The 22378-nt window shown below is 40.4% G+C and overlaps 1 protein-coding gene across 1 annotated transcript in view; it reads right to left on the bottom strand.

Moving 5' to 3' along the window:
• Positions 1 to 10122: 10122 nt before the first annotated feature.
• The window catches only part of LOC139648235 (rho guanine nucleotide exchange factor 10-like protein), an 80340-nt gene continuing 68084 nt past the window's right edge, over positions 10123 to 22378 (bottom strand). The window contains exons 18-21 of the mRNA XM_071524289.1: positions 22131 to 22135; positions 18358 to 18527; positions 14074 to 14196; positions 10123 to 13395 (exon numbers count right to left, since the gene is read on the bottom strand). Coding sequence (XP_071380390.1) covers positions 12845 to 13395; positions 14074 to 14196; positions 18358 to 18527; positions 22131 to 22135 — 849 coding nt within the window. The 3' untranslated portion in view covers positions 10123 to 12844. The remainder of the gene's footprint in view (positions 13396 to 14073; positions 14197 to 18357; positions 18528 to 22130; positions 22136 to 22378) is intronic.

The following is a 22378-nucleotide window of genomic DNA, read 5'->3' as shown; positions in this document are numbered from 1 at the left end:
ATTCCCAATTCATGTGAAGAACGTTTCTACAGTGAGTGAAGTTTTCAGTTTTAGCAAAAGTTTTTCAAATTTAACCATGACCAAAACCTTTCCCTACTCTTAAGCAAATTGTTTTATTTGCCTAACCCTAACCCCAACCCAGTGAGGGTCATGGGATAGCTTTTCACTTACCTAACCCTAAACCTAACCCTTAGTTGTCTAACCCTAACCCTAACCATAACAACCTAATATTAAACAAAGTTGTTTTAGTTGCCTAACCCTAACCCTAAACTTAACTGTTATAGCTAACCTTTTTCTGTGACAAACACATGAAACTGGTGTTCAATTTGTGCTATTGTCACAAAATCCTTTTGTGGTGGAGGAACATAATCTTCACATTATTCGTATCCACAACACGTAATATGCGTTTCAGAATTTGTGCTCATTCCATAAAATTGTATCTTGCCTTTTTCACATATGCCATCTCAACCATTTTATAAAGCCCTTATTTTTTCATTTCTTGTCTTTCTTTTCTTTTTCTTCTTCCTTTTTTTTTGTTCGCTCATTCCAGTAGAACCAGATTGCTCGAGACCAGTGCTCCAATGAGGCTTGATGGGCCCAGAAGCAGAATTACATCATCCAAGGGGCTGACATGTTTTATGAACATGGTCTATTGAGTTCCTTGCCTATATGTCTTTCTAGACTGCATACTGAATCGACCTCTGCTGTACAGTAATTGCAAATTAATCATCTACTTCTCCTTTTGCCAGTTCATAGTGGAGAACACTTTTGCTGATAGTTTAGGTGTTTATGGGCACTACAATGAACAGATAATATAAGTCAACACTGCTATTAATTATTTGCATTTAGCTTTAGTGGTGACATTTTCACAAAAATATGAATTATTTCTAATGGCCAAATAAGACGTGTTTCTATGAGTTCCACTATTGTTTTAAACATAAATCCTTCTCCCAACCAACCAATGTGACAATGTTGCATTGCAGGATCACTCTCAGAGGACTGAGGAGTTTAAAAATAGAAACTGTCAACGTTGGTTACTGTGAATGTCCACCCGAAAAAACTGACAGCTTCCAAGCTGCCAAGCTTCCTGCAAAGCTGAACCTCCTCCTCATTTTATCAAGAGAGGGAGTGCATTTTGAATAAATATCATATCTGCCACCACTGATATTGATTTTCTATCCCTTTGAAAACTAAGACTCTCTATAACTGCACTTTGTATGAGGTTGTCAGTCTTGACGCTCTGTGGAAAAAGTCCATTACCCAGCCACACTTCCTTTTTAAGATTAGAGATCAGACTTGACAGGGTGGCGTCAGAGTTCTTTCTACTTCACTCTGGACGGCCTAATGGAATCAGAATATGAATCATTCCTCCAAATCAGAGCATTTTAAGTCCATCTGACATATTTCAATATAATTTGTGTACAATGTTTACCAATACTACAATCAAAAAGCTTGATCTAAACTATTACATATTTACTTTGATAAAGCACAATTTGTATTACCTGAGAGTGTATTTTGTTTATTATATCCACTTTTTTTTAATTGAAACTTTTTGTTTTTAAACTAAGCCATTTTGCAATGCCCTTAAGTATTCAACTTCTAATAGAAATAAAACGAATCAAATGTACAAATAAGATAACACTTGAGTAAATAATGTATTGGCTTAGTTGTCTTCTTTCTCTCATAACATCATTTATCATAACCAATGCATTTTTAGTTATAAAAAAAAATTAAGTACATTTGTGTCTCTAAATCTACTGTCAAGCCTCTAATATAATAAAGGACTTTTCCACAAGTCATGTGATTTTCAATAAGTGACATCATTTTCATGGAGGGAAAACAACGGTGAGAAGGCAAATAAGTTTCAGATGGGCAAGACTATTTAAGGATTTGTAAACAAATATTTTAAATTGAATTCTACTGACAGGGAGCCAGTGCAGAGATGCCAGTACAGGTGTAATGTGGTACCTTTTTTTGGGATCTAGTTAACAGCCTGGCGGCAGCATTCTGCACCAGCTGGATGCGGGACAGAGAAGCTTGACTAATACCAAAATACAGTCAGTTGCAGTAATCAAAACAGGATGAGATTAAATGAATGAATGACTCTTTCTAGATCTGAATATGACAGAAAGGACCTGATCTTGGAGATGATTTTGATGGATACTCAGTTTAATATAAATAGAATTAATGAAAAGAATATAAGTATAATACAAGTTATGACCACAAAAATATTGTTGGTATATTGTTGGTTGTGGTATAAAAAAAATCAAGGCCCAGGGGGGTATTTCACAAAGCTGGATTAGCAAGTATACAGATAACTTTAAAAAAGTGTTATGAAATATCTTCTGAAATTGTATTATTACCAATCATCATCATGCATGACTGAATCATATTCCTAAACCTAATATTGCAGTTTTGTTTTACAGATTCAAATCAGTATCACCAGGATATAGCGTAATCTTTTCCACAGTTATCTGGCTAACTCTCCAGTCTTGCTTTGTGAAATACCCCCCAGGCACTCATGTGGTTTCCAAGTTCAAAGGCCTTTAATCAGAGGGCTAAGACATTACAAATGCACCAACGCGTATCAGCTTATTCCTTCACCAGGGTGTTGGCTACAAAGTGGAGGTGTAACGATTAATTAGGCTAGGACACCTGTGTAACAAGACATACTCTAAATCTGTCCTGGAGGCACAGATAAGTGTGTGAAGTCAATGACACAAAAGCTACATACAGTGAAAAAGAACAATGAACGCAAAATAAAGAAAGCTCAGAGGAGAAAAGGAGAAAATACTGTAAACCAAGACAAAATGAAGAAACAAACAACAAATCTTTAAGCTGAATGTAAACAACCAGCACAATAAATAGGCTGGATAATCTAATGTTAGACTCACATCAACAGCATATCCATGTTCTCATCTCAAGACATAAAAAGAGGAGGCGGAGGATGCTATAGAAAGGGAAAAAGATCCTCATTAAGGCCTGGAAAGGTCTGGTGGCTTTCAGTACGTGAATCCGATAAGCCTCCCTTTGCTTTAGGGTGTTTCGGTTTATCTCCAACCCTGGTGCCCAAAAGTATCACCGCTATACCTGAGACTTTGAGTGAGCTGTCAGACCCATGTGGGCCTCCAGGTAATGTCTAGCCATGGGGAAATTTTTTAAACATTACCTGCTCTTATGGCATAGCGCTGCTCTGCCACCCAGTCCCTTATAGTCTCCCTTTGGTGAGATCAATGTAAAAGCACCCACAAACGCACTCCAACCTTAATGAAACCATTAATTGGGTATCTTTCGTTGTTGATTATATCCGTAAAGGAATCCATTTTAACCATGTTAACTGCAGTAATTGCAAACTACCACAACAAGTTTCTTTTAGGTGGCTGTAGCTGAGTTCCCTTCCTTTTGGGAGCTTTTGGAAGGTTACCTCTCATCAGTCTGCCTCTTAGTGTGGGCGCACGTCTGAAGCTCACCCCAGGGGATCAGGAAACACTTTCCGTAGGACGTTTACACTACACTGGATGATGTTCCAGTTCTTCTTAATGATGTGTTTAACTTAAACGTCTTCCTTACTGTATTGGGTGACAAAATGGGTCTTGTGAGGTTGCTCTTTTTTGTGTTTTTGACAGAGTAGATCCTTCCGATTAAGTGAGAGTCATATTCTTTTGCAAGTACCTGGGACTGGTATCCAGTCTAGAGTGCTGTTACATGCTTGCAGACTGAGTGAGAAAGTCTTGCTCAGAGTCACATATGTCTGTATATGTCCAAAAGAGATGTTCTTAATGAGCCAAGAGGGATGGAAGCTTTTTTGCATGTGTAGCCTTTCTAAATATTGTTGTGTGTAAGTTTCCTTGATCATCCTTGAAAATGTTTAAATCAATGAAATGTATCTCTGTTTGACTGTATTCTACGCTTAGTTACGGTTTTCTATTAGTGCTGTTGATGTAACAATGAAAATGTAAAAGTTCCTGTTCAGACGCAGAGATGAAACATGTCACATTGTCAATGCAGTGACCGCACCTAATAATCTTATCTCTAAAAGTATTGGTGGCAGAGTAGGTATATAGCGCTCCTCCCAAAGCCTGAGAAACCAATTTGCATAATTTGGTGCGAAGCAGGCACCCATAGCTGTCCCTTTCTCCTGTTTGTCAAGGGTTAGGGTCCCGGAACAGAAAGCCATCATTTCCCAAGGTCCACTCTGTGAGTTGGACAATTAACTTCATTGCTAGAAAGACCAGTGGGTCGAGATCCAAGAAAATGTCTCAAAGCCTCAAGGCCCCTCTCATAGACTATATTGCTGTATGGCCATGATTTTTTTTTTTTTTTTTTTCATCTCTGATATCTTCTTCAGCACCTGAGTGGTGTCCTGTATATAGAAGGGCAGCTTTGTCACAAATGGTTTAATATAAGAAATCAACAAATTCTCAAAAAAGTCTCAGGTATAGTGTTTTGGGTGCGAGGGGTGGAGATAAACTGAAATGCCTCAAGCAAAGGGAGGCTTATTGGATTCTTGTACTGAAAGCCACCAGACCTTTCCAGGTCTTAATGAAGATCATATTCTCTTTCTTTAGCATCCTCCTCCTCTTTTTATGTCTTGAGATGAGAGGCATTATATGGCTATACTGTTGATGTGAAAAAGGTATCATAATTATGTTGATTGTTCAGCATTACATTTTCCAGTCTATTTGTTTTTGTATTCCATTTGTATTTGTTTGTTTCTTCATTTTGTCTTACAGTACTTTCTCCTTTTCTCCTCTGAGTTTTTGTACATAGTTTTGTGTGCATTGTTCTTTACTGTATGGAGCTTTTGCATCACTTACTTCACATAGTTATCTGTGCCTTCAGTGGCAGATTTGGAGTATGTCTGTGCAAGGTGTCCTAGCCTATTTAATCGTTACGCCTCCACTTTGTAGCCAACACCCTGGTGAAGGCATAAGCCGATACGCATTGATGTATTTGTAATGTCTTAGCACGCAGATTAAAGGCCTTTCAACTTGCAAACCCACATGAGTGCCTGGACCTTGATTTTTTTATGCCACAATAATATTTTGATCATAACTTTTTCTTCTTTTAAGTATATTTATTTATTTATATTTATATTTTATTTGATATACCTGTGGAAAGAGAATGGGTAATGATTTACCTGGCGGCAATATTTTTTAATTTACATATTCTTAAGTATTAATGTGCTCCCTTTCTGACTGATTTGTTTTTATTATTTACATTAGGTCACAATTTTTTTTCTTATTTCAAAAATAAATACTAATTCTTTGAAGTGCTATAAAGAAATGCTGTTTTTTTACTGTAGCAGAACATTACTTTAAAATGCTGCTCCCCCTAATGGAGTGTATGACTTTTCAGTTTTTATTGTTCATGTTAGCTTTCAAATGATTGTGCTCAAACACTTTGATCATTCAACCGTCTCCACTGTTAAGAAATTTAAACTGTTTAAATGACGTTCAGCATAGAGTCATGCTTTTTGAAGTTCATTACATTATTAAACATATTTTTTGCACCCTTTTTCTAGTGTAAATTACTTCGGTCCCTACCTTTATTCAAATATTAGTTTGTATGTATAGGGGAAGAGGAGACCAATTATATATCCTAAAATAATGTAAAAATAATTGAAATTCTTTCAATAATGGCATTTCTTTTTTAAAAGGAATTCATCACTTGAAGGTGCTGTAATTACTTTAATGAAGTAAAAAGGCATTTCATTGAACAACCATTATTTCATAGATTATTATGGTAGAATATGGGACGATTCATTTGTTAGAAAAAGTTTTAGAAACATGCATTGAAATGACTTTCAAACAATTGTGTGAGTGACTGTAACATGATTGACATACGTTATGGTTTGTGTGTCAAAAAATCTGCTCAAAATCCATAGCATTTGTGTGCCTGAGTTGGATCAATATGTATTTCTGCAAGTCAAATGTGTCTCTTTCTGACAGAATGTTAAAAAGATGGAAAATGGATTCTTCCAAAAGGCCAAAAGGAATTGAGGAGTGAGTCATATTCACTGTGACATTACTATGCACCCTCTATCACTAAACCTGAGATACAGTATACTGCACTGTACATGGCAAACTGATGACAAGATGGCTGCGCAGGCAACTTCCTCCTGCTTCTAAGCACCGTTTTTGTCTAGTGAACAGTGATAGCATGCAAAACTTGGCTGTTATTTAGCATAATGCAACGAAAAATGCATTTCAACAGCCTCCATCTGTCATGGTGAGGACAACAGGACCAACCAGTAATGTACATTTCCTCCCCTGGGATGAAAAAAGGGATGGAGGGAGGGAGGGAGAGAGGAAGGGAGGGAAAGAGGGAGGAAAAAGAGACAGAGAGGGAGTTGGTGAGTCAAAGGGAAGAGAGAGTGCAAGCCAGAGGGGGAGGGAGGGAAAAAAGAGCAGTTGAGGGAGTAAGAAAGGGGAAGTAAGAGAGATGCTGGCATGGACTATTGCTCTGACTCCCCTCACAGGAATCTTGGTTGGAGAAACAACTCTCATAAAAACAGGACAGGAATGAATATTATTTAGGTTTCCTGGCCATCCCTTAGATGCAGGTGATGCAAGTATTGATCCAGGGCAACACAGAGACACAAAGTGAAGGCATAGATTAGAATTTGTTGTTTTTGATACTGAAGATGCATGGAGACATGTTTTGCTCCTCTAGCGAAATGCAACCAGGTTGTGGCCACATTCAACACGTTATTTACCTCTGAAATGTTCTCTGGCTGACATCCAAATTCAACACGGATGCGAAAGGAGAAAGACTAGACCTGAATGCTAACACTCTCATTTTGTTTGAATAGTGGGAGAAATGTTGGCATAAAAGTGACTTGATTCACTGCAAGACATAAAAAGAAATTTTATCTCCTCCACAGAGGTCCCGCTGAGATAGTAGCAGAGAGTTATAGCAATAGATATATGAATTGAAGGTCACCCTTCAAAGGCCTAAACAGTCTTAGAAAATAAAACACTGCAGGCCAGAAGAAAGCGCAAAAACGTGTAAAACTGGCATGTTTATACATCCAACGGTAAATAAGAAGTGGGGATAGGAGTCTAGGCTCTCAGACATTATATAAATGTGTTGTGAGGAAATTGCCTATAAAACTCCTCAGTTGCACTTCACCTATTATATTTTTACACACTGCAAAAAAATAAATGATAATGTCAAAGGAAAGGGAACGCACAGCCATAAGAATGCCTTAAAGAGATGCCATTGTTATGGAGCACTGCATTTATTTTTCAATACCTCTTTACAAATAGATAGCCAAAGAGATAAATATTGTGGAAGATGATAACTATTCAATACAGACACGGTGTCATGCCATGGAGCTGACTCCTCTCCTTGGGGACAAGCTGAATAATGTACAGTGATCAAAATTTCATCAATCTTCTGCATGATTAAAAGGTGGTAAATAAAATATATGTGTGAGTGGCTCTGAGAGCGCTGTAAAAGACGGGTTCACAAAGAGCAGCGAGAGATTGATGGGCCCAAGGATTGAACAGGCATTCGGGGAGTTTAGTGGAAAGACCATGGCTTGATTCTTAGATCTGGATGATCTGGGAACTGGGAAACAGTACCCTCTATTGAAATGTAGGGAATATACAGTATATTCATGTGAGGTAGAATTAGCCAGTACAGCCAAGTACATCTATCAAGATATGACCCAACCTCTCACTTTGGCTTTTTGGTTTTTGACCGGGATCGGCTCAAACCGTTGATGGAGAGCCATAATGACACACAAGGTAACTCTGTGTGGGCCTTATCCTTGCATTCTCTCTATGCAAATCATTAGCTGCTGCCTCCTTTGTTAAGGAAGGTTGGTACAGTGTGCTGTTCTTCCTTTATCATTGGTACTGCCAAGCCTGCGGAAATGAAAAGCAATGCAAATATGCCTGGCTTTTAGGAATCGGCAGATAAAGCAGGGAGACCTTCAAACTGCAACGCTTCATCCGCTTCAGTTTAGCCTTGACCGAGGCATGCAAATTATACCTGAGACGTAGGGAGAGTGACGCCGCAAGCTGCACAGGCGCAAAGCTGGGGCTTGAGATAGGCAAATCTCTCCTGGGGCAGGGTTAATTGGCAGAAAATATCTATAGAAAGGTTTAGAAAAGGGTTTGTGAAGTCTCACAGAAAAAGCACACATATTTATGCTCTATACTGCTTGAGTCTTGACAGTGAAACGCTTGCGCAGCATTTCAGCCTCTCATTTTGTCATTTTGCTTCCAGGGAAGGATGTGTTCTACTGCTGACCTAGGTACAAGGTGCAATTCAGCACTGCTTTATCAGATCAGCATTATGTTCCCAATTCTCATCCGAGTTTTGTGGACCCTTTCAGGTGCTTCCTGCAGCGGTGTGATCCTCATTCTGTTTCTGGATACTGTTTTGCGCACTGGGTACTCCCAGGATGGCATCTGCGAGCCAAAAACTTTGGGTAAATGAGAGCTTGCGGCAAAACTGAAAAGAGTACAAGTAAACAAAGCCTTGATTATACACATCCACAGAGAGCAATGAGGCATATTAATTGCGGCAAATGCATTTTTCTTCACCCGTGTTTAGTGTTTAGTGATATCTAACTGAACCGTTGCATTGCAGGGTGAAATGGGGGAGACAAGATGGCAATACACTGAACAAAACATTTTATTTATATATTCAACCTCAGATGCAACCTCAGGTGCTGCCACTCCTCCGTAGTATTTACTGCAAAATACGTGATCAAATTCTGTTTATATGATTTACATGAGGCCGCATTAGAAACCCTCAGGTGGCAACAGATGTGTTTAGCTAAATGCTGCTACACACACACACCTGAACCTCCACACTACATCTGAGTCTACATCTCATCTACCCAATCATTCACGGTTTGCTTTAGCTGTGACCTTTTCGGCTAATTCTCCTTATAGGCTACTGCTGAGGATCACTTCAATGAATGTTAAAGCGCCACTCCCCCTCACTCCATCCCCACCTTCACCTGACATTGTCGGCATTGCAGGGAGCCTTTAAGTGGCCTGACTGCCCCATGTGGAGTAAATAGTATGTGGAGGCTATTAATACAATTTACAGGTCAGAAGAAGTGGCACACATCAACCTGATGTTTGGTCACAGGGAAATAATCTATGATGGATTTGTGGATTTGTATACCGTGAGGAATTCTCTATGTGTGTATATGTGTGGAGAGAAAGAGGGTTAGAGAGAGAGAGAGAGAGAGAGAGAGAGAGAGAGATGGGGGGAAAGGTGTTGGAGTTCCCCAGTGGGTTTTCACCTACAGTTTGAACTAACTTGTAGTGGTCTTGCACATCTCCCAGAAGTGCAGTGTGCCAGCGATGAGATAAGCAGCTGGCACCCCACATAGAGGGAAGGTGGTGCAGAGGCATAAAGGGGAAGACAAAACCAAGTTCCAGGGGCAAACAGTTAACTCAGGACTTTTACTCAAGCTCTGCATTTATAGAAAGTACAGTTTTGAGGTACCTGGACTTGACATACGCGCTGTCATTTTAAACGACTCTATATTTTGACTCTAACAGTTACCAATAACACGCAGTTACTTTTATTATCTCATGAAATTATTGGAAAGGGTTCATCAAAAGATTTTAGCTCATGCTCTGTTTGACTTCAAGCCAGCCAAAGTTCTACAGGAAGCAATAAGGAGCAAATAAACTAGACAATGTGCCCCTGTAGCGCAATGTCTAGAGGTTAGTGTATTGAAGATGGAACACCACTGAGTTGTAAATTTAGGGGCATTGCATCAGACTTTTATCTATACTATCTGGGTATTTCTACTTTTACTCAAGAAAAGGATTTATGTTCTTTTTCCACCATTGCCAAGTTCAGCTCCCAGCAGACGCAGATAAGCTCATTTGTCGTTGGATTTTGAATAACCAAGGACAAAAAAAAACATTTCCAAATGATAGATAAAAGACAGGAATCCTTGGTGTTGTAAGTTATGGACTAGCAAAAGAGTAATAGCTCTCATTATCATAATAATCCTCAAGATATATACCTCAAACACCACAGCCACCGCCGGCCACCATCCTCATCATCATTCTAAAATCAGTCATATAAAAAAAGATCAAACTCAAACTTAGATTTAAAGATGTTTTTAATTTAGCATCGACTTGTTAGACAACAGGAAACATTATAGACATTTATCATTAATGTACCAAAGGAAAATGAGTACTTTGTTTCCACATACCTGTGCTGGCATAAGTGCAATACATTTACCAATGCTAAACATCAAATGAATTATTAAATATAGGTTTGCATTGCATTATTTGTGCCCGACACAAGTCTCTTCTAACACGACAATACTGTTACAAAGTGACATTATTTTCAGTCTCATTTGTTGCATCATGTCCTCTTTACAAAAGGGACTGCGAGATAATTAATGGTGAATCCATTCATGAGTATTAATATTCAGTGCATTAATAAATCACTGTACAAAACCAATGTAAGCAAAAGAAAATGAATGTCCATCATAGGCCACAATACTTTGGAGATTAACTCTCAGTTGCTACTGAAACAGTTGAATAGTGCTGTCTACACTGCAGCGTTTGTAAATGGATCATGTATATTTCATAAAGCCTACTCAAGCACAACTACATGCTCATCCTCTGGCTAAAGTTGAATGGATGATTTCAATAGTGACCATGAGGGTGTTGTGGCTCCAGCAGCATTGACTCTCACATGAATTAGAGTATACATTTCTGACACGACATGACAGTGAGATCTAAATTTGCATGACAGCACCCATGGACAGTTTCCATCACCACAGCAGCATGTTTGAATCTCAGCGGTGAGGAGGAGCAGAAAAGGAAAAAAATAAACCTCAATGTGCCTCAGGGAAATAAAAAAAACATGGTCTTTATGCTTCATCTGTGATGAAGAGGTAAAGGGAGAATCCATGTGTGGTGGAAAGGGCAAGTAGAGATAGAGGGGTAGAAAAACATCATACCGTAAACTTCACTCATGCTGTTTATTGAAAATTGTCAATGCTATATCCCTAAGTGTCAAAACATCTTCATAGTTGGATATTTACCTAGCCTTGGTCTACTGTCAAGTGTCAACACACTAAACAAACAAAGCATTGTGAAGTTTATACTTGGTCCTGTCAGCCAGAAAGATGTCAATGTCACTAGTCTACATCCTCAACCTGCCAACATTTCACTAACGTTAAATTATGTAGTTAAAACAAACAACCAAAACCCCCACAATATTACAGACATGGTACCAGGGAGTCAGAGAATGTTTCTCTAAGTTACATACAAAAATACAACTGTTCCTCATGCACATTGAGTGCGTTTACATGCAGAGTATTCCACATACCAGCTGGTTAAGATCATATGCAGCATCCTCTTATCAGATCCCGATCAGAGAATATTCCTGTTTGCATTAAATTCTCAGAGTATTCCAAATATTTACCAATTATTACCATGAAGTCAGAAGTAAAACACAAGTGTAGATGGCATAAGCATGACATGGGCTTACCGTGGGTATTGTAAAATGCCAGCTTTAAATCAGAATCATCCTGAATAATATTGAAAATGAATGTGCATGTAAACACACCCACTGGTGTCTCTCTCAGCTAGGTTCCCTCTGTTCATAACACAGCCGATAGCAACTTGGATGGCTGCAACGCTTTTATTTCATCATCATTTTATTCATATTGGCTTTTGATGTGTAACTGGGGTTTCCAGCTAATGCGAGTAGTGTATTAACAAGCCAGGGTGCACATTTGTTTCATCTGGCTGATAGAAGAGACAGTGAATAATGAAACAGAGATATCTGACTTGTACAGTAGTTAAAGAAGATAGCACTCTAAAGCCTCAGAGTTTCTTTCCTTCAAATGAATCAGTATTAATGACAGGATTTGCCTAGTCCAAATATAGGTTGTGTAATGTAAAGCATTGGCCACTCATAGCCTTTGTTTTCACTGTGGCTTAGTGATAGGATAGGATAGGATAGGATAGTAAGATAGTAAGATAGTTTAATTTTACTGCAACAGTTGAGTGGAATAATTTGTACAGCTGACCTATTAGTAACAGGACTGTCTTCAACAAAGGCACGGTAATTTGAAGCTCTTAGAAGCAACACCAATATCAAATATTTTCCTAACACTAAACATCAGTTTCCCAACACTTGCAACAGGACAGAATAAATTAGATCGTAGTCTAATTTTTCGAGAGCACGGGTTCATTTTGGAGACACAATAGAAGACACAGTACGTTCACATTGTATGGGAATGAGAGAAAGGCTGGACTAGCTAATAAAGCAATGCTAATGTGCTTTGTGATGCTATGGTAGTTCCCAGCGTTTCAGCCCTAAACAGATGGGATCTCTCCCACAGGATCAGATAAAAGACATCCATCTCCAACTCTGCAGAGCATGGCAGATTCAACAAAGGCTGACTCTCAAAGGAATGCTGTCCACTGGTGCTCACACAGGAGTCCTACGCGAGAAAAATCTGTGGGAGAGCTCAGGCAGCAATGATGAGGCTGAATTTAGGCATATCCATCTTAACTAAGGCAGGGAGGGGAACCAGTACAAAACAGTCGCATGGAAGTAATCTGTAGCTGGCTCTGCCGCTGCGGGTGAAGATGATGACACACAATCCTGCACACTCATAGTGACCTATGGGATGACATTACCTCTCGCAAACAGCGGGTCTTAGATTCTTTATCACACGGGCTAAATCATCCACTTAGCCTGGAGCTGTCTAACGGTGGCAACGCCTTCGCATCACATAGTTAAGTCCCTTGAATTTATGGAACAGATGATTCAAGGCTTGGCTGGGCTGACATGTTTAAGCAGCACGCCGCGTTGCCACATAGATTCCATGTCACACAGTCAATGGGAGTTGCCATACCATAAGAGTATTCTCTAAACTCTCCCCACTTGTACTAGTACCTGCTGACACTCCTTCCTTTAGTCTGCGGAAGCCCTTTCCTCCAGAGATGACTGCTGCAGATGTCACCCTGTCCCTGCGCCCCCCGTCCCGCTCACAGGGGCGTCCTCGAACCCACATTTCTGGGTCATCGCTGAGCTCGTAGATAGATCCATCCTCCACGCTGTGCTCCAAAGACTCCAGGGAGGAGTCCGAAGCCTCGTCACCCAGCGCTGTTAAGGGCCGTCCGGGCAAACCTGACGTGGAGCGCAGCTTGTACTGCAGCAGAACGCCACGGCCCTTGCCTCTGCCCTCTCCCTGGAAGGAGCTGGACTGTTGCAGGGATTCCTGAGAGGAAGTGTCACTGCGGTCCTCCCCTCCGCAGGCCGAGTCTGGACCGTCCCCAACTGAGTCCCTCTTCAACAGTTCAGGGGACAAGGCGCTGGTGGTGGCCACCAGAAAGTCCACGGGCCCACAGTGAGCGTTTAGAGAGATCATCCCCTTTCCTGCAGGAGAAAGGCAGCCAGAATATTCAAATCTCATGCAGAGAGAAAACAGATGCGACACCAGTTCTAGTTTGGGGTCAATTCACTGTCAGTTCAATCAATTCAGGAAGGGGATTTCTTCAGATTTAAAAAAATAAAATTGCCATAAAAGGTTCAATCTATAAGGAAATATTTGAGAATGAAGACTCAATACTGTGCAAGTTGCAAGTTTGATTTGAGTGAATTCAAAAGTGACTTGAACCCAGCTCTGCACCAGTGTGGTTAATAATTTTACATAATGTCAATTTTCAAATGGTTAATTGTAATAATTTATTATACTATTACTGTAATACTAGCTAAGTTGTGGTGCATTTATATATATCTTAATCAACTGGCTTGCAATAAGATGGTCACGAAGTAAGGTTTATGCAAGTGGACACTAAAGACCTTATTTTCTTGGCATAATAAACAAAACGCTGCCAGGCAGTTTTTAAATTACCCTGCAAGAATATGTGATTTCTGTGTTGCCAGCCCAGTAATATTTGCACTGATTCACACAGCCAGAAGAAAAATGTGAAGTGTGACCTCAATAATGGGCAGAGCAGAGTAATTTTCTATCATGAAAAAACCTCTTTGCTTTCCATTTGACCTCTCAAAAGCCTGTTCAATCACTGTTAGCCTCCTCCCTCTGATCCATACCTGTTATTTTGGGAATGCCTTCCAGTTTGGGAACTGGAAGTGTGATGATGAAGCCTTGGGCAGTGCCCACCCATAACAGCCCCTGGCAAATGAGGAGACTCGTAACTCGCATGCTCTTTTGACCTGCAATATAGGAAACATTGGGTCATAATTGAAAAGTTTTGTTCCAAAATGAGATATCTGCCCTTTGTTAAACCCTTCTGTTACAGAGTGAAAGATAATACAAAATTACAACAGATTATTGTACCTTTTAAAGGATGCTAGATAAGCTGACAAAATGATAAGACTTTTACAGTCTCGATCCCTTGTATTTAAGAGATATTGAATGATGAACTACAAAATGGTTATATAGTGTTTGGAAATGAACTGTTCAACTCTTGCATCATGAAAAAACTAACAGCAGCATGTTTGTACTTTTATTGTTGGTTACCAGTGTTTGTGTAGCTTTGGGTAACGTTTAAACTGATCAACTCATATTTGACAAACTTTACCCAAGCACATAACCTCAGCAGAGCCACCCAGGGGTTTGGGTTAAATAAGATTAGGAGAAAATGGATTTGCCTATTTGCTGCTGACCTACTTGAAAGGAAAGCTATCATAGATGCATGAAGCTGGAAATAGACTTGTTATCATTAAAAGAATAAAATGACAGAGCTGCGCATTTGAACCCACAAATCATGTTATGAATTCGCAGAGGTATGAAGCACACCTGCTGATACGAGTAACTTGAAAAAATAAAAGGTGATGCATTTATTTATTTATCCACGTCCATAGTTAGATAATCCAATGAGATATAGCAAATTGGTATTAGTCCTTATTGAGACTGTCTGTATTCTCTGTTAATGTGACTGAGTAAGTAATTAAGGGTGATTCATGTCCAGCTTCTGGAGTATATAGATAATCCTTTGGCTGGAATTGTGCAATTACTTCCTTGTAACACAGCCTGCTTGTGTTCTTCACCTTCTGTAATCGTCTATATAAGAGTCAAAAGTCAACATACGTATACTGTACTGTGAAGATGTCCAGTGCAAGTTCTGTTTCTCTAGCGCCGCATTACTGACGACGAAAGGGTAATTGCACATTCTCATTATAGATGCAGATCCTTTGTTTCCAGTTAACAAAGAACCGAAAAACAATGTTTGTTATGGGTTTATTTTTGCATTCCTTTTGTGGTCCCTCAGCTCTTGGCTCCCGTCGTGGCCTAGTTATCTATAGCACCATTTACAATAATATCCATGGCAACCATAATTGAATTACACCAACAGTCATGTGATCACGACGAACAGAATGCTCATTTACACGTGGAGCTATTTGCATGGTTGTTCTGTGTCATGCTCAGATTATGACGTGCGATTCGCCTGAGTGGCTCAAGAGTGTTGTTAATTCATTCATCTCTCTGTGCACAGATGAAACATCCCAAGTTGGGAGATAATGGCGGACTAGCTGGGCCGTGCGTGGAAGAGGAGGTGAAGTCGAGGCGGAGCTGAGGCGCATGTTAAGCATATAGACAGCAGAGACATTAAGGTGGAGACCTTGGAGGGTCACAGCCGTGAGTAAGAAGCCTGCGCAAAGAGCTCCGTCTTAAAAATGTCAGCCGCCTGCTCACATAGCCACTGTGTCTATTTGTACTTTGGTTAGACAGCTTAAGTGAGAGAGTGATGCTCATGAACACCCACTCTCGGGTTACCATGAAATCTGAAGTTAAGTCAGAGGATGTGGGCGCCAGACATTGTCTTTAAGAACAGTGATAAAGAGGGATAATGACAAAAGCACTTGAGATTAAGGAGGTATAGCTTAACCTCGAGCAATCTCGCACCTCCAGTTTTTTGCGGCAATGCACACACTGCGCAGTGTGCAGTGGGTTTATCGTGGGAGCTGGTATTTGCCTTTAAAAGAAGATGTCTCCAAAGATAAATGTTTCCCTGTGATATGTCACTAAGGACTTTATTTTGGAATATTATTTTTTCACCCTAAGGATAGAACTATTAAAGGCATTAGTAGAGGAGAGATCAGCAGTTTCCTCTGCCTCAGAAACTTCTCTGTTGTTTACTGCAACTGGAATTCCCTGTTGAGCATAAATCACATTAAGGGGAGAGGATTAGGGAGTATATCATTACTGCATGTCCTAGCATAAGTCAAGGAGAAACCTAGGGGAATAGAGGGCCATTGATATGTAGTAACTATCAGTATTTCATGTGCAGTGTCTATGGTTGTAGAGTGTCAGGGGATCCTCTTTTCTCTTGTGAGCTCAACAAATCACAACTTAAGTCAAAGATCCCTTTCCTTTTGTGGACCCTGTAGACATGAGCCTGGCAACTCTTTTCTTTTCACCCCTGTAACTCCCCCCGGGGCGAAGCCCCCAGGCCGCCACCCTCCCTCAAATCTGCTGCATATTTCAAGGGGGAAGTACTGGTGCTGGGTGAAAATGACCTATGGGTCACCTATTTTCTCCAGATACCATGACCACAGGAGCCTGCTCTCCTTAAAGTCTCTCCTCAAACAAAAAAAGAAACTTTGATCTACAAGAGAAAAGTTTGGTCTCTCTCACTCACGTCTCTCTTTATTCTTTGCTCTCTATCCAACTCACAAGAGAGAACCCACTTTTTCTGACGAGATGGAGCGCTACCATTGCTTTGAGTATTGCTCTAAATACATCAATCTCTGTCTGGTGTGATTCAACAGAAGGACAAAATTGTCTAAATCCAAGCGCATTTATACCACTAGCTCAAGCTCCAAACGATCTTCATGTGTGCTGAAAGAGGTTACAGCCCAAGAGTCTGGACACATTTGAGTCAAATTGACACTGAGTCACGTGTACTGTAGCTATCACCTCAGACAGACTTAGGTATGCTTCATCGCTATCTAATTTGTTTACCATAGTTCCCTGGAAATAAAAACAGGGAAAACAGTCAGGCTGGCTGATAAATATTTCATTTATCATGAAGGAAGGCACACAGGAAGTGATGGGCTATCTGTGGCATCCTAAACGGACTGCAGCAAAAAGTGAATCGAGGGTGAGAGGATTTTAAAGCAGAGCGCACATGAGATGAAAAGTAAGGGGAGTGAGAGGGGGGGAAAGCAGGGGGGAAAAAACAGAAAGCAAAAGATTAACTCAAACGGAAAGAAAACGTGCGAGCAAAAGGAAAACGGAGAGCTACATGCAGGAAGAAGGGGTAAAACTGGCATGATACCAGTATACCAGGGACGTTGAACGAAAGACAAGAGTGTTTCCATGGAAACCCTCAGAATGAAAATCTTTGACTCTGGCATTTTACTGCTCCTCAGTGACTTTATTTCTTTTTTATTAATTCCTCTCTCTCACCCCGTGGCTCTATTATGGCTTTGCAAGGTCCTCAGATAGATACTTATTCAGGTCAGTCCCTGGAGCGCAGGACCCAAGGAGCAACTTGAACAAGACCAGAATACCATTCGGGGGAGGAGAGCATCCTCGTCACTTAATTGGCACCCTGTCGTTGCTCTTGTACAACGAAGACCCCAAAAAACGGACTAATGTATGCCGCACTGTACGTTTTCTTCCCCAACCCCACTAATATGACAGGTCAGGCGCAGGCATTTGCATGAAAGGCAGATGACATTTTGTTGTGCAGCATAACAACTTGGAAAAGGCAGTTGATTTGATGTTGTCAGTAATTAAAATAATTTGATGTATTTTGACTAGGGTTGTCAACATTACCGCATTAACGCATGGTCAACACACTAATCTATTAATTCATCTTAATTGCATTTCTGCATTTTAGAGTCCCAATTTCTCCCTTTTGGGCTTTCTAGCTACCTGTGGTTGTGTAAACAGAAAGTTAGTGAAGACAGGTAAATATGATGGAGAAGAAAGGTTATATTGTTAATTTAATGTTAAATTATTGTATCAATTTAGATAATTTATTTTTGGTGACTCTGTTTTTGTGGCATAAATTGAGGCTTTTTTGTAAATGGTGAGTTTTTTGATAGTCCACAGTTCAGGCTCAATTTCCACTGGATTTTGGGAATGCATGGTGTTCTTTTCTAGAGTATTTTTATGTAAGTTTTTTATGTAAGTTTTTATGTAATTTATATGTAAGTTTTGTTTACATGTAATTTTAACAAACACAGATTAATCACAATTTTAAAAAGTAATTGTTTGACAGCCCCAATTTTTACACAAAATACTTGAAATCAGTGAAGGCAGAAGGACTGACAAAAAGGAGTGTTGTACAATGTGTTCCATCTGCACAGAACTTGGCCTCTAGGTATAGAGGTCAAGACCATGTCAGAGTGATGTGGGCCTACCAGGATTCAGTAGTGCTGAGCGCGTTGAGATGTTGATTTCCTGCAGAAGCTCCAGTGTTTCGGTGTGAAAGAGACGAATGGAGGAGCCTTCGGAAAATGCCATCCACACCCCTCCTCCGGCACGTACCATGTGTGCTACGCTCACCATCGGGTCCGGGTGCACTTCAAACCTCTGGAACGGAGAGGGGGGTGTGGGGGTGTGGGGAGATGGCAATACTGGTACAGTTAAAAATAGGACAACATAGCAATAAAGTGAAATCACCCACAGCATCAACAAATGACATTATCTCCACGATGGAAAAATAAATGCAACCAAAACGGAAAGGTTATCTCTCTGGTATCTCAATCTGGCCTTTTAAACGAGAAAGAGGTATATTATTTTGGATTTTGCTCCACATAATCTGTGGAGATCTGGATTTCTACCACTGTGGCCCGAGTGCAATTTTATTTTGGCCTTCTCACTTCAGCCCGCTTGCCATAAATGTGTTTTAATTGCTCTCTCTGTAGAGAAAAAGTTTAATCTTCTGCAGGGATTTTAGCAGTATCAGACCTTTTGTGTACTACCATTCCATTTCATTAATTAAACATGCATGCAGTCACTTTCCTTGAACCTATAGAGTCATCAAAAGAAACAAGCATTCAATAGTCTGAATGCTTTATTTCTTTCTGAGAGAAAGAAATAAAGAAAGAAAGTAAGAAAGAAAAAGAGAGAGAGAAAGAAATAAAGAAAACTTTGTTATATAAATGGATAAAAATTATATAATTATGAAGCAGGGCAATAGGGGAAACACATTGATAGACATAAAACACAAGTCATGACTGTGTCGACTGTGCTGTGCTTCAGCATGGCACACAAAGTGCACATTGCAGTGACACAGCTTTTTATTTGGTGTGACAGTTGGTTAAATGTTGTTCATTCATAACAAAACATTACCAGATAATTGTAATGATCATGTCATCATGATGAGGTCAGTAGAAGCCTGAATCTCGCATGCAGTCGTTTCTCTCAACTTTTATGTAAATAAAGTCTAACTGTGCCTCTCAAGTCTGTAATTTATAGTCCCTGACACACAGGACACTTTTTTTTTTGCATCATTCCCCTGGCTTCTATCTTTTTAAGACCACAATGGAAAAAAGGGAGTTTCAGGCATACAGTCTTAATGAGTAGCTGGAAAAAGTGCAATGAGCCTTATCATGGCAACACATGCAGCCCCTGAGGTCCAAGGCATGACAAGGGTTGGTTTGGGCAACATCTTGGAGCTCCTATCACTGTCAATGCATGAGTCGGGAGCTGGGCAATTAGTCAGTGAGAGAGAGTGAGTGGAGATGGGAATGCACTCCCCCGCCCCACCCCACCCCCAGCGCACCGGCGGACAGGGATTACCACCTGTTTGTGTGCCCTTGCCAGTGGGTCCTCCTTTGTTTGAAATTGGGAAAAGGAAAGAAGCCTTTGATGTGTTTTCTCTTTTAATTGACTCCTCAGCAGTGGGTGCCTGCTCCGCCTGGGAAAGGATATGCAATGCATCTCTTCGTTTTTCAAGTGCAGCCATAAAAAAATTAGATACCCATAAAAAAAAAGGAAAATTTCACCTTCAATAGCCCACTGCAATTCAAATGAGTTGACAAGTTTGGAAAGTAAAACACAGCCTTATATTATATGCTGCAAAATTAGCACATGAAATGTGAACAAGCGTAGTCATTCTAAAAGGGACTTTCAGCTAATTGTTGGCAGACATACTGTAATTGTTGGATGCCATCTTGCCTACCATATGTTTTAAGCCACCTGGAAGGCATCCTGGGATGCTGAAAGTATATAACGGTCTCATTGGACTGGGCTCCACCTGAATCAAGGGAATTTCAAAAAGTGCAATTGGCCATGAAAGAAAATATTTTGAAATGATTGATTTATCCTTTGTAGAAAAGACAATGTTTTTTGTTTTTATAGTGTTTTTATATATATATATATATATATATAAATACATACATATATATATATATATACACACATAAACGTCAACTCACACTTAAGCCAACATTGCGAAACAGAATTCTCCAGATATTTATTATGGGCATGGAAACCAAACATGTGGAACGCCCGTTGCGCTGTGTCAAGTACAGGATAAGTATAGGCAACAACTGTTCCCCCCAACCAGCAACCTGGTATTAGTGGGCTGAGTCCAGCGTTGCTTACAGAGATGAGGTGGTCAGTGAAGCGTGACAGTGGTAATGTGCCCTTTACACCCCGCTCGGCAGTGTCACACTAACAGCGGCTTCCCTCCCACGGTCCTCCACCGGCAGTGGGGAATAACAGCGCAGGCTAAAGCCGCGAAACACTAAAGCTGGTCTGAACAACTCATTAGCCCTTCATTACGTCAGGTGACAAGGTGTCTCTGTCCTTTGGAGAGCGGTAAATCCACATCCACACTCACAGCCCCGGAGAGGGAGACAAGTGAGTGATAGGAGAAAGCAGGTAGAGAGAGAAAGTAATGGGAAGAGGAAGGAACAAGGCCTGCCAGTCAGTATTGATCAAAGCCTGTGTGTCCACGCATGTCCTACTTAGTTAAAGTTTGGTTGCATGGGAGGGACTCAGACTTCTATAGAGTGTTGATGGGCGGTTCATGGCTCTCTGTTATAATGTCGAAATTGGCACACAGAAACACACAAAAAACACATGCGCGCGCACACACACACACACACATACACAGCTGAAAACACATTTGTCTTAAAGCCATGGTATACTTGCTGCGGAAATGAATTTTGTCAGGTTTGTATGGACAAAAGGAGACGCTTGCAAAAAGAAAAACAACAAAGCACCGCATTAACTTCGGACAGGCTTGCCAGCCGAACTAGTCGAATTCTTCGCACACTGGGTGCCATTGTGTGACCCTCTGCAATTGGTCAAAAATATCATGTGATTGGTTGTGTTGCCTTGTGGAGGGGTGTCTCCATTTCCTTTTCCAGTTCATTTCCTTTGTTTACATCGCCATGCTAATATCTCGTAGTCATATCATAATTCATAATAATTTCATAATATATATATATAATATCTGCACCTCTACGTCCGATCAAACAGCTTCTAAATCCTCATTTTCCCTCATCCGCCTTTGTCGCTCTTTCCCCGTAGCCGTTGTCTTGTTGTTGAGTTTTTGTCACCACTGTAATTTTTAGTGTAAATACATTATACAAAACCATGAGTATACACAAATTCATATGTGGTGACGTGTTTGACTGCATTTCTATTTTGGGCAAGTTCGACTTTGAGGAAGTTAGGGGTTATATTATGATATTATACATACTGCACTGATAAAGGCACTGACCATGGAGCCGTTTATCCAGCAGCACGGTGCAGGAATCAATGGTGTCAACAGAGAAGGGCTAGAGTGTCCAGCAAAGTCACGGATAAATGATTCAAAAGTGCAGCAAAACTGACTGAAAGTGGTGAGCATCCTTGGGGAACAACAATGGAAAGAAGTGGAGCGAGTTGGAGTTGATGACCCTGTAGCCTTGCTCCAAGTCATATCGCTTCCTCCAGGTGCCAAGTATGGCTTCCTAGATCCTGGATATGCACCGTGGAACTTGTGAAGTCAGATCTCTTGAGTCCACATTAGTGAGGAAGACAAGGTTAGCAAAGGAGTAACCGGAGCTGACCTGTTAAGCTCTGTGGGAGACACAGTGAACCAGAACTGTGCTTTCACTGCGTGGCCACTCAGCTGATTAAGCCCCTGTCTCTGGAGGGCTGGCGGGGGAAAGAAGGTGAAGGAAGATAGGGAGACGTCTGCTAAACCCGCTTCTGATCATACGGATCTTGCCGCAGACTCAGTAAGGATCTGTCTGTGTTTTCTTCAGCCAATATCTATTTAGACAAAACACAGGTCTGCACTCGTATATATTAGTTTAACTCATATTTAATTCACTTGTAATTCATTTGTCAACAAATATTTGCCATTGTTAAGTGCCAACCTGTGATTTTTCTATTGACAAAATTGGTCTGCGCACCACAGACTATATTGGAGTAATGTAC

This window comes from Centroberyx affinis, unplaced genomic scaffold (assembly GCF_046629955.1).
Source record: "Centroberyx affinis isolate AG114_WGS23_722 - 3 ecotype Tasmania unplaced genomic scaffold, CSIRO-AGI_Caff_v1 ptg001173l_1, whole genome shotgun sequence".
Lineage (NCBI taxonomy): Eukaryota > Metazoa > Chordata > Actinopteri > Beryciformes > Berycidae > Centroberyx > Centroberyx affinis.
Note: the sequence above shows the minus strand (reverse complement) of the source record. Positions and strands in the feature narration are given on the sequence as shown.